We start from the raw sequence: 12,351 nt of genomic DNA on the forward strand, positions 1-12,351 counted from the left end.
CTGCTGGATCCTCACCCTTATTTTGTGTTCCTGCTCATAAAAACACCACAAAGTTGAGTGAAAGGATGCACGGGACACCAACTCTTTTCAAAATGGGTCAGTCCTCAACACTGGATGAGGTCAGAAACCTCAAAACGCCTTCAAGGGCAGAACTGAACAACCTGCTCCAGTGCTGCCTGGTGAAAGCATGCTCCAGCAGCACTACACCAGTACAGAGGTACCACTGGGAAGCTGCTCCCTGACCCTCTGTGATTGAACTCTCATGCTGTGCAGCTGTAATTCTGTCCCTTGGTTTGTATCTCTTAACCTCACATTTTTGAGGTTATGACAAAACACACTTATACCCTAACAAAAACATAAAGGTGTGGTAAAGTTCTCGGCACAGAACTGAGGAATCGGTGTTTTGGTCACTGCAAAAGCGATCAGCTTTATTCAACCGACTTTCGGAGCGGTTGGAAAGCTCTGACCTTCCAGTGCCTCCCCAGAAACAGAGCTCTGCAGCTTTAAAGCCTGCCTGCGCTCCGGCTCCTGTCGCCGCAGGCGGCGGAGGCTCTGCAGCAGCGGCCGGCGCATCCTATCACCGGGGCCCGGCGGCCCAGGGGGAGGACGGGAGGGGGATGGAACTGTCCCGGCTCCTCCGTGAGACCGGAGCTAAGTATGAAGCGCTCAGCACCAGAAATCAGATAACGACCCGCATCTCAGCGAGGACCCAGGTAATGACTGCATACAGACACACACCTTCCAGAGAGAGGAGCCAGCCCCTGTCTGTACAGCCCCTCCCTCAGCCTCTCTGAGGTATAGTATGGCCTTTTCAATGCAGGGTGTTATTGGGGAAGGGATTTTGATTTTACTGCAGTAGGATGTGAACTGGAAGATACGGAAGCAGACGGTGTTCAGGGTATGAAATGCACACTAAGGGAATGCTATGTAATTCATCCGGATGATGTTCTGTACCTGCAACAGGGATATTGTTGTTATTTTTTTAAATGATGACTGTGCTGTAGCATGGTAACCTCTAGCACCATTTAGTTATCCCAAGGAAAAGACCATCTCGAAAATCAAAGACAATGTAAAGAAGGCCTTTATGTACAGAAAGCTTTGTCATTTTTAGCACCTATATTAAAGAAAACTGTGCTTTTTCGAGAACTGTTTTATATTGTTCACAGAGAAACTGTTGGACTCTTCAGCAAATATAATTTGTTCTGTCCTACTGATTGATTAAATGTTACCAATACACAATGCTGCTATTCCAGATTTACATACAAAACGTGTCTAAAACACAACTGAACTTTGAAATAAAAGGACAAAACAATTTTTGGCCGTCAAACATCAAGAAATTTGGGATGAAAATTAGGGTTTGTATCACCTTATTTTACTCTTCAGGCATTGCAGAAATTGGGGAGGTTTATTTTAACCACAGGCCAGACTGCTGCAAGCTGGCTGATTACTCAGTAACCCAATCACACATGGGAGCTATAAACTCAAGAGTTAAACCAAGTTTGTTTTTGGCACAAAGCCGTCAATGTATATGGATATAATCATGTATAATCAGACATAAATTCTGCAGTGTTCAGGCACAAAAAGGTAAGGAAAGAATATTGAGTGTTTTACTTGTGGATTGGCCAACTCTAGATTTTTCACCAAAATGAAGGAATGGTAAAACAATAGGTCAGTACAAGAGGGGAAACCCAAAATCTTCTTATTTTAATGAAAGAGTTTATTTTCTTAGGGCTGATGGCAGCATGATAGCCAACATAAAGCCAGTAAAATATGCAAAAGAGCATGTATTGGTTCTAGTACTCTTGCCATCTTCAGCACTTGCAGTGAAACTCAGAATCAAAAAGGGAAAAACAACTTTTGTCAGCAAAACAATCATTCTGAAAGTTAAATACATGAGCATATTCTCTAAATTAAAGATGAACCCAAACCAAAAAATGACCCCACACATGCTCAGGATTGCCTTAGAAAAACTTTTAGCAGGACTTTTTCCTTAAAGAAACCAGCCAACCATGTTTTCCTGCAGACACAATGCAGTGCTTGTTTGACTGCTTGTTTACTTTTTTCCCTAAGAATCAGATTCAGCCTTAAGGGTGGCAAATTGTCTCAAATAATATTTTAGATTAGGATTAACGTTAGAACAGGTACTTCCCTTCAGCATTATTCCATTTCACGTGGGTAACAGCTTTTACTCAGAGAACACGGCATTTTCTTCCTTCCTGTGACAGGTAAATCTTCAGTAACCCCTCCCTAGAGGACAAGGAAATGTTGTAGACTTGGCTAAAGGTTCTGTTCTTATTTAAATGAATGGGTGAACTTGCTCTCAAATGACAATTTGAAATCTACTCAATTACTAGATCAGGCAGAAATGTAATCACAGTGATTGTCAGTTGCAATATGTTGGTGCAACCACTGAAAAGGGCTCCCTATCTGTTCTTAGAAATAAAAAATACATTAAAAGCAATCAACCTAGAGTCTTGATAACCCTGTTTACTCTCAAGGTGAATAAGGTCCCAGTACAAGTGGTTAATTTGTATGGAAATTTCTCTACAGCAAATGTTTGGGATAAAGATGTGGGCAACTGCTTCCCATCGAACACAGCAGTATAAAGGCTTCCCATCTACACAGTACATAAAATATTAACTTATCACTGTTAGCTTTAACAGATTTATGACTCTAAATAATCCCAACTACATCTTTTTATGCATCTATTTTATTTGCATTATTTTGTCTTAAAAAAAAAAATATTGTTATCTTTGTTATGTCCCCTGTAGCTAGAAGAAACTGCAGTTAAAAGAATGGACAAAGATACAGAAGCGTTGAAGGCAGCCAGAGCCGAACTCTGTGAAGCAAGACGGCAGTGGCATCACATGCAGATTGAAATTGAGTCCCTCCACGCTGTGGTAAGCAGCATCGAATCAAAGTTCGGATCCCTTGGAAAAGAAACCTTCTTTCTTGATGTAAACTGTCCCACAATTCAGTTAATGCAACAATTCCATCCACTATACAGTGCAAATCCAACACACGGAGAAATGCACAGCTTTGTGGTGGACTCTTAGTTCATCAGCAGAGAGTCAACAAGCAATAATCAGGCCATTTGCTCACTTTGAAGAGTATCACACATTTCCATTCAGGATCCATTCATTCAACAGAATCCATTCCATTCAACAGAAATATGTTTTCACGCCTGCCAAACATACATTTGCATGATACTCCCTCAACAAGTCCCCTGTCATTCTCACTGACCAATTTATACCATGTTTCTTAATTTTTTTGAATGTGTTGGCCAAATTATCAGTTCATTCGTGACAATGTGTGTCAGCAATTTACAGGATTCAGTAAGACAGATAAGCCACAGGAGCACACAGACCACTCAGTTTTCATACAGCACAGAGCTGGATATCATTTTAACCATACAGCTCAAATGAGAGGTCTGTAAAATCAGTGGCAGTACATTGCTGGTAAAACTGAAATTTCTTAGCAAAAGTATTATCTTAAAAGCTTTAATCCTGTTGCTAAAGAATATTCTTAAAAGAACTGATGAAAAAATACTCAGATTGTTAATGAAAAGTACACATGACATCTTTATGTCTGTACTTTCCAAATCTTAAAATGCAAGTTAAATTTCACAGGAAAAGGGCTTGGAACGTTCGCTGCATGCCACTGAGCAGCAATACCACATGCAGCTACAAAATTTAGAAGCTGAGATTGAATGCTTAGAGAAGGAGCTACTGGAAGTGAGAAGAGGTATTGAGAAACAGCTTCAAGAGCATGAAATACTCCTGAACACCAGGATGAAGCTGGAGGAGGAGATCGCAACGTATCGCAGTCTGCTTGAGCAAGAAGAGAACAGGTAATTCTCATTTAGATAAAAAGTACTTGAATGTATCCTCCATTTCAGAACTTATTGAAATAATCATCAGAATTGTAAATAAATTAACCAATCATTAAAAAAAACCTGACAGCATAAAATCCTTAGAAAGGGTTTAACTGTAACTTTGACTTCACTTCCTAGAGTTCAGGGTCCCTGCATGATGTGTTGCATATAACAGTATGCTCACTGCAGTCTCACTCCAAGCGCTGTGTCTTAAGTAGACTTTGTACCCTCTTAGCTGCCTGACGTGGGTTCAGTTTGTCTCAGAACTTTTGTGAAGGGAGTCCATACACCTGAAGTTTTGGAAGAGGAGTTCATACCTCATCTCTTGACAGTCAGCCATTTATCACTCAAAGTGTGTGAAGACACACACTGGGATGCTATTTAAGAATACCCTGCCAGTGACATTTTGCCTTGGCTGTGTAAGTCTTCATGTCTGCCCTTTCACAAACACCAGTATTTTGAAACATACACATGAGGAAGGCAGCTATACAAATGTAATCAACGAGGAGGATAAGGAAAAGGCAAAATACTTCGTCTTGCCTTCAGCACTGTCACCTTCACAAACCACATTCTGAGATCTTTCAGTGGGACGTTGCCTCCCACAGCCCTTCCTACAGAAAATGGAGCATTTCAGCCCCCAGAACCTCATGTGTTTGTGTAAGAAGATTCCAGACAGGGAAGTCAGCTTCAGATTTAATGCTTCTAACTGTGTGAAAATAAAAGCAATTTAGTACTACTGAAGTTAAATAACTCTTCCCAGCGCACAACAAACTGACTAAAACCTGCCCAAAGGCAATGATGGAATTGCACAGGTATTTTCAGTAACTTTCTTCAGTTCTATGCTCAGAATGAGAAATCCTAATGGTTATTACAGTGAAAGACAACCTCTCTTAGTTCTCTTTTTTTTCAGTTCTTCATAGCTGTTTATAAGACAAGCTTTGGATTAAAGTTATTAAATATTATTAGCTGACTGTAATAATCTTTATTTCCGCAGGTTTCGTTGCTCTAAACCTGACCAGAAGGATGACAAAAAGCCTACCACTAGCAAGATTGCCTTTGTGCTGCCTTCAAGTGAGTTTTGAGACACTTTCCCCTTTGGGGGTTATGGCCCTAAAGAAGGTTCCTAACTACTGACAAATTACTGGATGTTACCAAAAGGATCTTCTTCCAGTGCAGCAGGAGAGAAAAATACCCCTAGGTCCTGCGTCCCGACCTAACTCTTCTGCATGCCTAGTATATCAGAATTTTCTTTTACAGATGGTGTAAAGAAGCACGAAACTGAGAAGGGGGAACTGATGACAAAACAAGCAGTCCTAGATGGAAATGTTATGAAGGAAAGTGCTGAAGCTCATGGCACTGTACAGTAAGATAAACATGAATTTAACAATATAACAGTAGAAAACAAATGTGCTGGGCATTAAATTTCAGTAGCTTTGAGTTTTCCTTTGTTTAGTATCTGTTGTATCGTGCCCATACAGCCAAGAAGCTCAGGAATAACAGTGATAGCTCTCGAAGGTATATTGGTTTGTTTTAACGTCACATTAAATTTTAACATTCTTTTTATTAGCATTTACTTCATAAGTTAACAATATCACAACGATGCTCCTGATTTGTAATTTCTGTGTATGTTAAGAATGAAACTATGAATTATTCATCCAGTTGAGACTGAAAGCACAAAAAAAAGCCTATACTACGTTTGCAAAGTCCCTCTGGGGCATATTTATGCACATAAATTCAGGCTTGGCTGCTCTAACTTGCTATTTGGAAACTCCAAGGTTTCACCAATTACCAAACAGGGAACGGGGAGCTAGACTTCCAAGTGGACATGTGAAATTCTGTTAGTATGTATTATTCACCTTAAATTACTCTCATAGTAGTAGTATTTTCTTTGTGCTGCTGTTCTTTAAGCTCTTTTGTAGACTCACATTTATGGTTACATTTAAAACAAATTGGGCTGTGCCGTGTCACTAATATTTAAGAGTTATCAGCTGCTGAAAAGATAGAAATTTGGATTAAAAATTAATGCCATTGTCCATCCAAACCCCATACCCGAAGCTTATTTTCATATATCTAACATGTTTGGTGGGGGTGAGCTACGCTCTGGGTACAGTTCCCTCTACCCTAGTCAGAGTTGGATCTGGATCTTGACGCAGGGGGTTAAATCAACAGGATTTAGGTGCCTAAATGTTATTCAATCTGCTGGGTTTTCAATTATCTGTATTTTACTTCTCTCTTTTTTCTTTCTTAATTTAATGTAGATCTACTTTCTGAGGTCTGGATCTGAACTTTATTATTCTCCACACTATTTTGAAGCCTTTGAGATGCAGGAATTCTGTCCTGCTCACTACAGTAGCAGGATTCTTCTTGCAAAGTTTTTGAGCTTGGATTCCAAACTTTCTCCTTGGAAACAAACTGCTTGATATGTTTGGAGCAGAGGTTTTGTAACCATGTCTACTTAAAAGCACAAACCCCAGAATATAATGAACTCTCAACCTTTATTTATTTATTTAGCTTTTCCAGAGAATGAACCTGGGAAAAAAAAAAAAAAGAGGAAAATTATAGTGTCTCAGTAACCATCTAAAATAACTTGACACTTTAGTACACAATTTCTCTCTGCATTTTAAAAGCAATCCTGAAGACAGATAATCCTTACTGCATCAAGAATCATAAATACATTTGCTTTCTTTTTTTTTTCAGGACAGAAAAAGTGGATGAAGTCATTAAAGAATGGGAAGGTTCTTTCTTTAAGGACAACCCCCGTCTAAGGAAAAAATCCGTTTCCTTGCGCTTTGATCTCCACCTAGCAGCAATGGATGAGGGATGTTTGCACACTAAAAAGAAAGCTCTTCCCGACATTGAAGTCAGGCTGGTAATGAGGAGATCTTGCAGTATTCCTTCTATCAAACCTTAACCGACAGCAGATTCACCCAAAGTTCATCTCCAACAGGCTCTGGAAATAAAACAGTAGATGGACTTACACGGCCTGCTATCTTGTGACAACTACAGAAATCTTACTAAGTACTCTGATTAATACAGTAAAAACTTGTAAGTTTTTTAAAAGAAAGGAGGAAGATCAAGGGAGTTAAGATTCCAGGAGACCTAACTTCTGCTAGTTTTATACTCTGGGTACAGCCCTTTATTTTTCTCATTATTGTTGTTGTTTTGTAGAATTTCACCAAATATTACAAAAATGAAACTATAACTTTATACTTTGACATATTCTGCCTTTGTAAAAGAGCATTCGCTCTCTCTTTCTGGAAATGAGAAATGCGTATTTCATTCTCTTAATTATTCGACGTTACATACATGTATGTAATGTTAACAAATCCTTGTAATAATTTATATCACAACTGTCATACTTAAAATATATTTTAAAATGACACTTTCTAACAGGAAAAACTACATAAAATGATGCTCTTAAAATACATAAACTATTAACCAATATTTTTCTTTTGAAAGTGGCTGGTATTTTTAAATTATATTTTTTAGGCAACTAGGAAAAATGTCTTTCCCTTACATAATTACATACACATTTTTTAAAATGTTGTAAGAAAACAGTAATATTTTAGCCATATCGTTCCACTGATTTTGAGCAGTAATTTCCACTGAAAATCAATCATTCTCCACACATACCTGTACTACAACTTTCTTAGTCATAGCAAGTAAAATTACACTCCTCAACTGTTCAAATGTTAAGGAGTCAAACAACCATTCTAATGCTGGTGTTTAAGTAGCTTTCTTTATTATAACAGTATGAGCTAAAATATCTTCAAATTCCTCGTCTGACAAATGTTACAGGTAAATCATGCATTTGGTCTAGTACATAAAGTCACTATTCTGCCAGGGTACAACCATTATTCCTTTAAATTAAATGGACATAAAAGGGCTAGGTATTCAAAGTAAAATTTAACCATACCCATGAAGCATCCCCCACTACTACACAAAGCAGCTGTAGGCAAATACAAGTACAGTAGCTGATCTTGCATCTGTACACAGAAAAAAACAAATACAGACTCAGACATACTTCGTTATCACATTATGAGACAAATCTCAAAGACAACAATCAAAGTTGTATTTAAGGTAAGAGTGATTGTTTATGAAGGTTTTTAAGAGGCACAGATGTCAAAAACTCTCACCAAAATCTCTGGTATTGCAGGGGCTCAGAATCTAGAAAACCCACATACTGGATCCACAGCAGCATGTAAAAGACAATTTTAAGTGTCAGTATTTGCCTTATTACCTATGGCATGTGTTACAGAAACTGATACTACAAATTCTTTCAGTGTTAAGTTATGCTTCTGTTTTTGTTAATGTAAGAGCCATGCATTTATATTGCCCACAGTTCTGTATCAACTGTATGAAGCTGGCTAATTAGCATTAACCTGAATACTGATCTGGTGTTGTTAATACTTGAGTATTTGGCATCCTGAATGTATCAGCCTGCTCTAGTATTTTTACTATGCAGCTTTCTTTTTTTTTTTTGTGCTTATACTCTGTACATTTTACAATACTTGAATTCAAACTAAGTTTTAATGGCTTTAAGGCACTTTAAACAGGGATACAGATTTACCAAAGTAAATGATAGTACTCCAATAAAAAAAAGTATTGAAATTGAGTTTGCCCATGCATATTTTGTGAGTTTTAGTGTGTATACCCTAAAAAGAAGTAACAAAGAAATACAAAATAAAAGTTGCAGGTAAGAAAATTTCTAGTGCTGCAACCAAGTGATCCCCAAGGATCTTTATCATAACATATACAGTGAGTGTCCTCCTGCTACAGCAATTACTCTTTTCCCTGTAAATCCAGTAGCCCTGACTAGATGTACAGTGGTTTCTTCTGACTAGTGCACACAAAAGAGCAGAAGACAGCATCTGGCATACATAGTTTGTAATCTAAAAGATAAGCTGACCGGTAAAGGTAAATAGCAAGCAAATATGTAAGAGAAACTTAGCTCAATGCATATACCTTTAAAATTGCTTAGGCAGACCTCCACACAGGAACTGCTTGCATAGGCCTGTAAATTTACTAGACAAATACATAGGGAGTACAGCAAACAATAATGGAATAATCTTACTCATAGACTTGGGTTTTTTCAAACTAGGAGTGTTCAGCTTGTTCTCTGACCTAAGATACTTCTTGCAGTATTATCTTCTCTAGTGTTCCCTAGGGTTTTTTTCTTGACACATCTCCCACAGCATCCTGGCAGCAAAACAGAAGGTGTGGGCTGGATGATCAGGTAGTGAGGTGGATTGTTAACTGGTTGAAGGAAAGAAGGCAGAGTGGGGCAGGGTCTAGTTGAAAGCCTGTATCTTGTGGAGTCCCTCGAAGGTCAGTGCTGGGACTGGTACTGTTCAATCTATTCATTTATGGCCTTGCTGAGGGAAGAGGCACTGTCAGCAAGCTTGCTGAGGATACTAAACTTAGGGAAGTGGCTGACACCCCAGAAGGCTGTGCTGCCATTCAACCAGCCCTGGACAGGCTGGAGGGTTGGGCAGGGAGAAATCTAATGAAATTCAACAAGGGCAAGTGTAGAGTCTTGCATCTGGGAAAGAAAAAACCCATGTACCAGTACAAGTTGGGGAATGAAGTCTTTAGAGAGCAGTACAAGGGAAAGGGACTGGGGGGTCCTAGCAGGCAGCAGGATGAGCATGAGCCAGCAACATGCCCTCATGGCCAAGGCCAATGGCATCCTGGGGTGGATTAGAAGGGCTGTGAGCAATAGGTGGAGAGCTTCTCCTCCTCCTCCTCTACTCCGCCCTCATGAAACTACATCTAGAATACTGTGTGCAGTGCAGGGCCCCTCATTTCCAGGACAGGGAGCTGCTGGAGAGAGTTCAGAACAGGGCAACAGAGATGATGGAGTGGAGCATCTCTCTTGTGGTGAAAGGCCGAAGGAGCTGGGGCTCTTTAGCTTGGAGGAGACTGAGGGGTGACCTCATTCATGCTTACAAATACATAAAAGGTGGGTGTCAGGATGGAGCCGGGCTGTTCTCAGTGATGGCCAATGGTAGGACAATGGGCAATGGATACAAGCTGAAACATAAGAGGTTCCAAAGAAACATAGGGAAAAACTTCTTCCCTGTGAGGGTGAGGGAGCACTGGAAGGGGCTGCCCAGATGGGTTGAGAAGTCTCCTTCTCTGGAGGCATTCCAGACCCACCTGAACTAGTTCCTGTGTGACCCACTCTAGGTGGTCCTGCTCTGGCAGGGGGGTTGGACTGGATGAGCTTTCAAGGTCTCTTCTAACCCTTCCGCGATTCTACAACAGAAACCTTGTCCAACATAGTACTGAACACATACCTGAGTTTGCCCTGCAGTATAACCTCCATATTGCTTTGGAAGATAAAAATTACTGTGTACCTACCATAAACATGTCTGGGATGCCATGCAACTCAAAAACTATGTTGGCCACATAACAGCCCAACCTCACAATTTTGGAAGCCATCTCTCTGACCATAGTCACAGCACAAGCGCATCCTGTGCTGTCCCAGGATGAGAAATGTATTCCACCCGAGGAAGTTTCCACTGTTTAACACCAGACTCAACTACTCATGAAATACACAGCTTCTATTTGAAGTTTGAAACAACTGGCATAAACCCAGTTATACTGTTTTATGATCTTGAAACACAACACTCTAAGGTGGGAAAAAAAAGTCTGGAGTTTAATAGCTGTTTTTGTTAAGACACAACGTTCTGCAGGCAGACCACTCCTGCCTGTTCAAGGGCATTTTCCTCCTGTGGGACTTCCCAATACTGACTTCATTGGCTGCACTAAGAATTGCTGCTACTCTAAACAGGTTTCAAGTGTGCATTCCGGTTTTAGCTACATTTTCTCCCCTTACAGTACATATATATCTTTTTCATTATTCACAAATTCCATCTCTTCAAGTAAAGCACTTACTCATTTGGGCATAATCAACTTGAACTTCCACCAGTGTCAGTGTGAACTCCACGTGGAAATAGAAAAAAGAATTACTCATAATAACATTTCACTCTGACTTTAGGCCACTTTAAAGCAGAATTAAAAAATATTAAACACTCAGGCTTGACAGTATGGCACAGAATTCTTCATTTCTATGCTGCTATTTAAACACAGACCACTGAAGCTACTGCCATCTAATACCTGATGCAAAAACAAGTTTCATTGTCTCAATGAAACTACTTTCCAATGAATATATGCCTTCATTAAAAAGCCTATGAAACTGTTGCTAATTAAAACAGTTGGTTAAGAGCCAACTATTTAGACCTCCCTAGTTGGTACATGCAGTAAAACCACTTGTGTCATATGGTATATGAAAAAGTGCATACACACAACGTCTTTCATTGTCACAACATGGAAATGAGGCAAATAGTAAAGTGAAAAGAAAAATAAAATACACTGCTGAGTTTGAAAACACACATAAGGATTCAGAACTATTAGCGTGGCAAGTGAGTATCATTAAAGGTACTTAACTCTATAGTATTCCAATAAGCTGCATACATTTATATTTTAATGTTATCAACATTCAGTGCATTTTAAAAACTATCAACAAAACCATGTTATTAATGAACAAGAGATGAATGGATAAAGAGGTCAAAACCAGGAAAAAACGGGTTTATTCCACCTCTTCACAAGTATTTTCTCACCTTTTCTTTACAAATATTCTGCGCAAGTGCAACTGGTAAATTAAAGACGCATATTTGGTTGGCTGTCTGAGGAATCTTTTCAGTTCTTACATTCTTTTAATTAGGAAATTTAAGGCACAGATTCTTCTGGCATGTCAACAAATTTCCATTGTGGCCACTGATAGCACACTGTGAGTAGATAAAGGCTGAATTCTTGCCTCTTGATTGTAAAAAAAGCTTACTTAAGAAACAAAAGCAATCTTGGCTAGACAATCTATAGGCATCAAGAAACGGGCCTAACTTGCAGCAAGCCAATATGCTATTGTTAGTTTTTCATCTTTTCACCTTCTAACATCCTTCTGAGTTTGGGAGGTATCATCTGTTTGGCTCCCCTTGAGCTGCCACATTCACTTGATCCACTAAAATCCCCCTTTAGGGACTTTATAAAAGGCTCCTACGCTGAATGCTGAGATCTGAAAAATTCTTCATCTTCCTCACACAATGGTGTACCATGTTTTATATTTGCAAGCTTTTGAGCTCCACTTGTAATACATTCATAAATTCCTGCAAGAAATTGTTCTGGGTTATTTGTCTACACTCAGTCTGTTCTGTAATTCTTAATTCTCTGTGGTAAATGTTTGAGTTCCTCTGTCTGACTTGGCTCAAAATTGTGATCTACATATTTAAACATAGGAAAAAACTGTTTTACAGTGAGGGTGATGAAGCCCTGGCCCAGGCTGCCCAGGGAGGGTGTGGAGGCTCCTTCCTTGGAGCTCTTCAAACCTGCCTGGATGTGTTCCTATGTGACCTGATCTAGGTGGGAGCTGCTTTGGCAGGCGGGTTGGGACTGGATGATCTCTAAAATTCCCTTCT

The 12,351-nt window shown here is 39.4% G+C and overlaps 1 protein-coding gene across 2 annotated transcripts; it reads left to right on the forward strand.

Annotated features, from left to right (window-relative positions):
- Positions 1 to 617: 617 nt before the first annotated feature.
- Positions 618 to 6,785, forward strand: KRT222 (keratin 222). Of its 2 annotated transcripts, none has more exons than XM_010206144.2 (6): positions 618 to 713; positions 2,772 to 2,900; positions 3,630 to 3,850; positions 4,869 to 4,949; positions 5,109 to 5,237; positions 6,572 to 6,785. In XM_010206144.2, exons 1-6 carry the CDS (start codon positions 618 to 620, stop codon positions 6,783 to 6,785), a joined length of 870 nt encoding a protein of 289 aa, XP_010204446.1. The 2 variants fall into 2 exon arrangements, with proteins under 2 accessions (XP_010204446.1, XP_010204447.1); XM_010206145.2 differs by having other exon boundaries at positions 4,869 to 4,945; positions 5,132 to 5,237.
- The last annotated feature ends 5,566 nt before the right edge of the window (positions 6,786 to 12,351 follow it).

The sequence above is a fragment of the Colius striatus genome, chromosome Z (genome assembly GCF_028858725.1).
Source record: "Colius striatus isolate bColStr4 chromosome Z, bColStr4.1.hap1, whole genome shotgun sequence".
In the NCBI taxonomy this organism is placed as follows: domain Eukaryota; kingdom Metazoa; phylum Chordata; class Aves; order Coliiformes; family Coliidae; genus Colius; species Colius striatus.

Excerpts from the sequence above, each read along its gene's own strand:
- KRT222 (XM_010206144.2), top strand. The coding sequence starts at position 618 with ATGGAACTGTCCCGGCTCCTCCGTGAGACCGGAGCTAAGTATGAAGCG. Across the intron at positions 714-2,771 it reads GCATCTCAGCGAGGACCCAG|CTAGAAGAAACTGCAGTTAA; the intron begins GTAATGACTGCA and ends TGTCCCCTGTAG. Across the intron at positions 2,901-3,629 it reads TTGAGTCCCTCCACGCTGTG|GAAAAGGGCTTGGAACGTTC; the intron begins GTAAGCAGCATC and ends TAAATTTCACAG.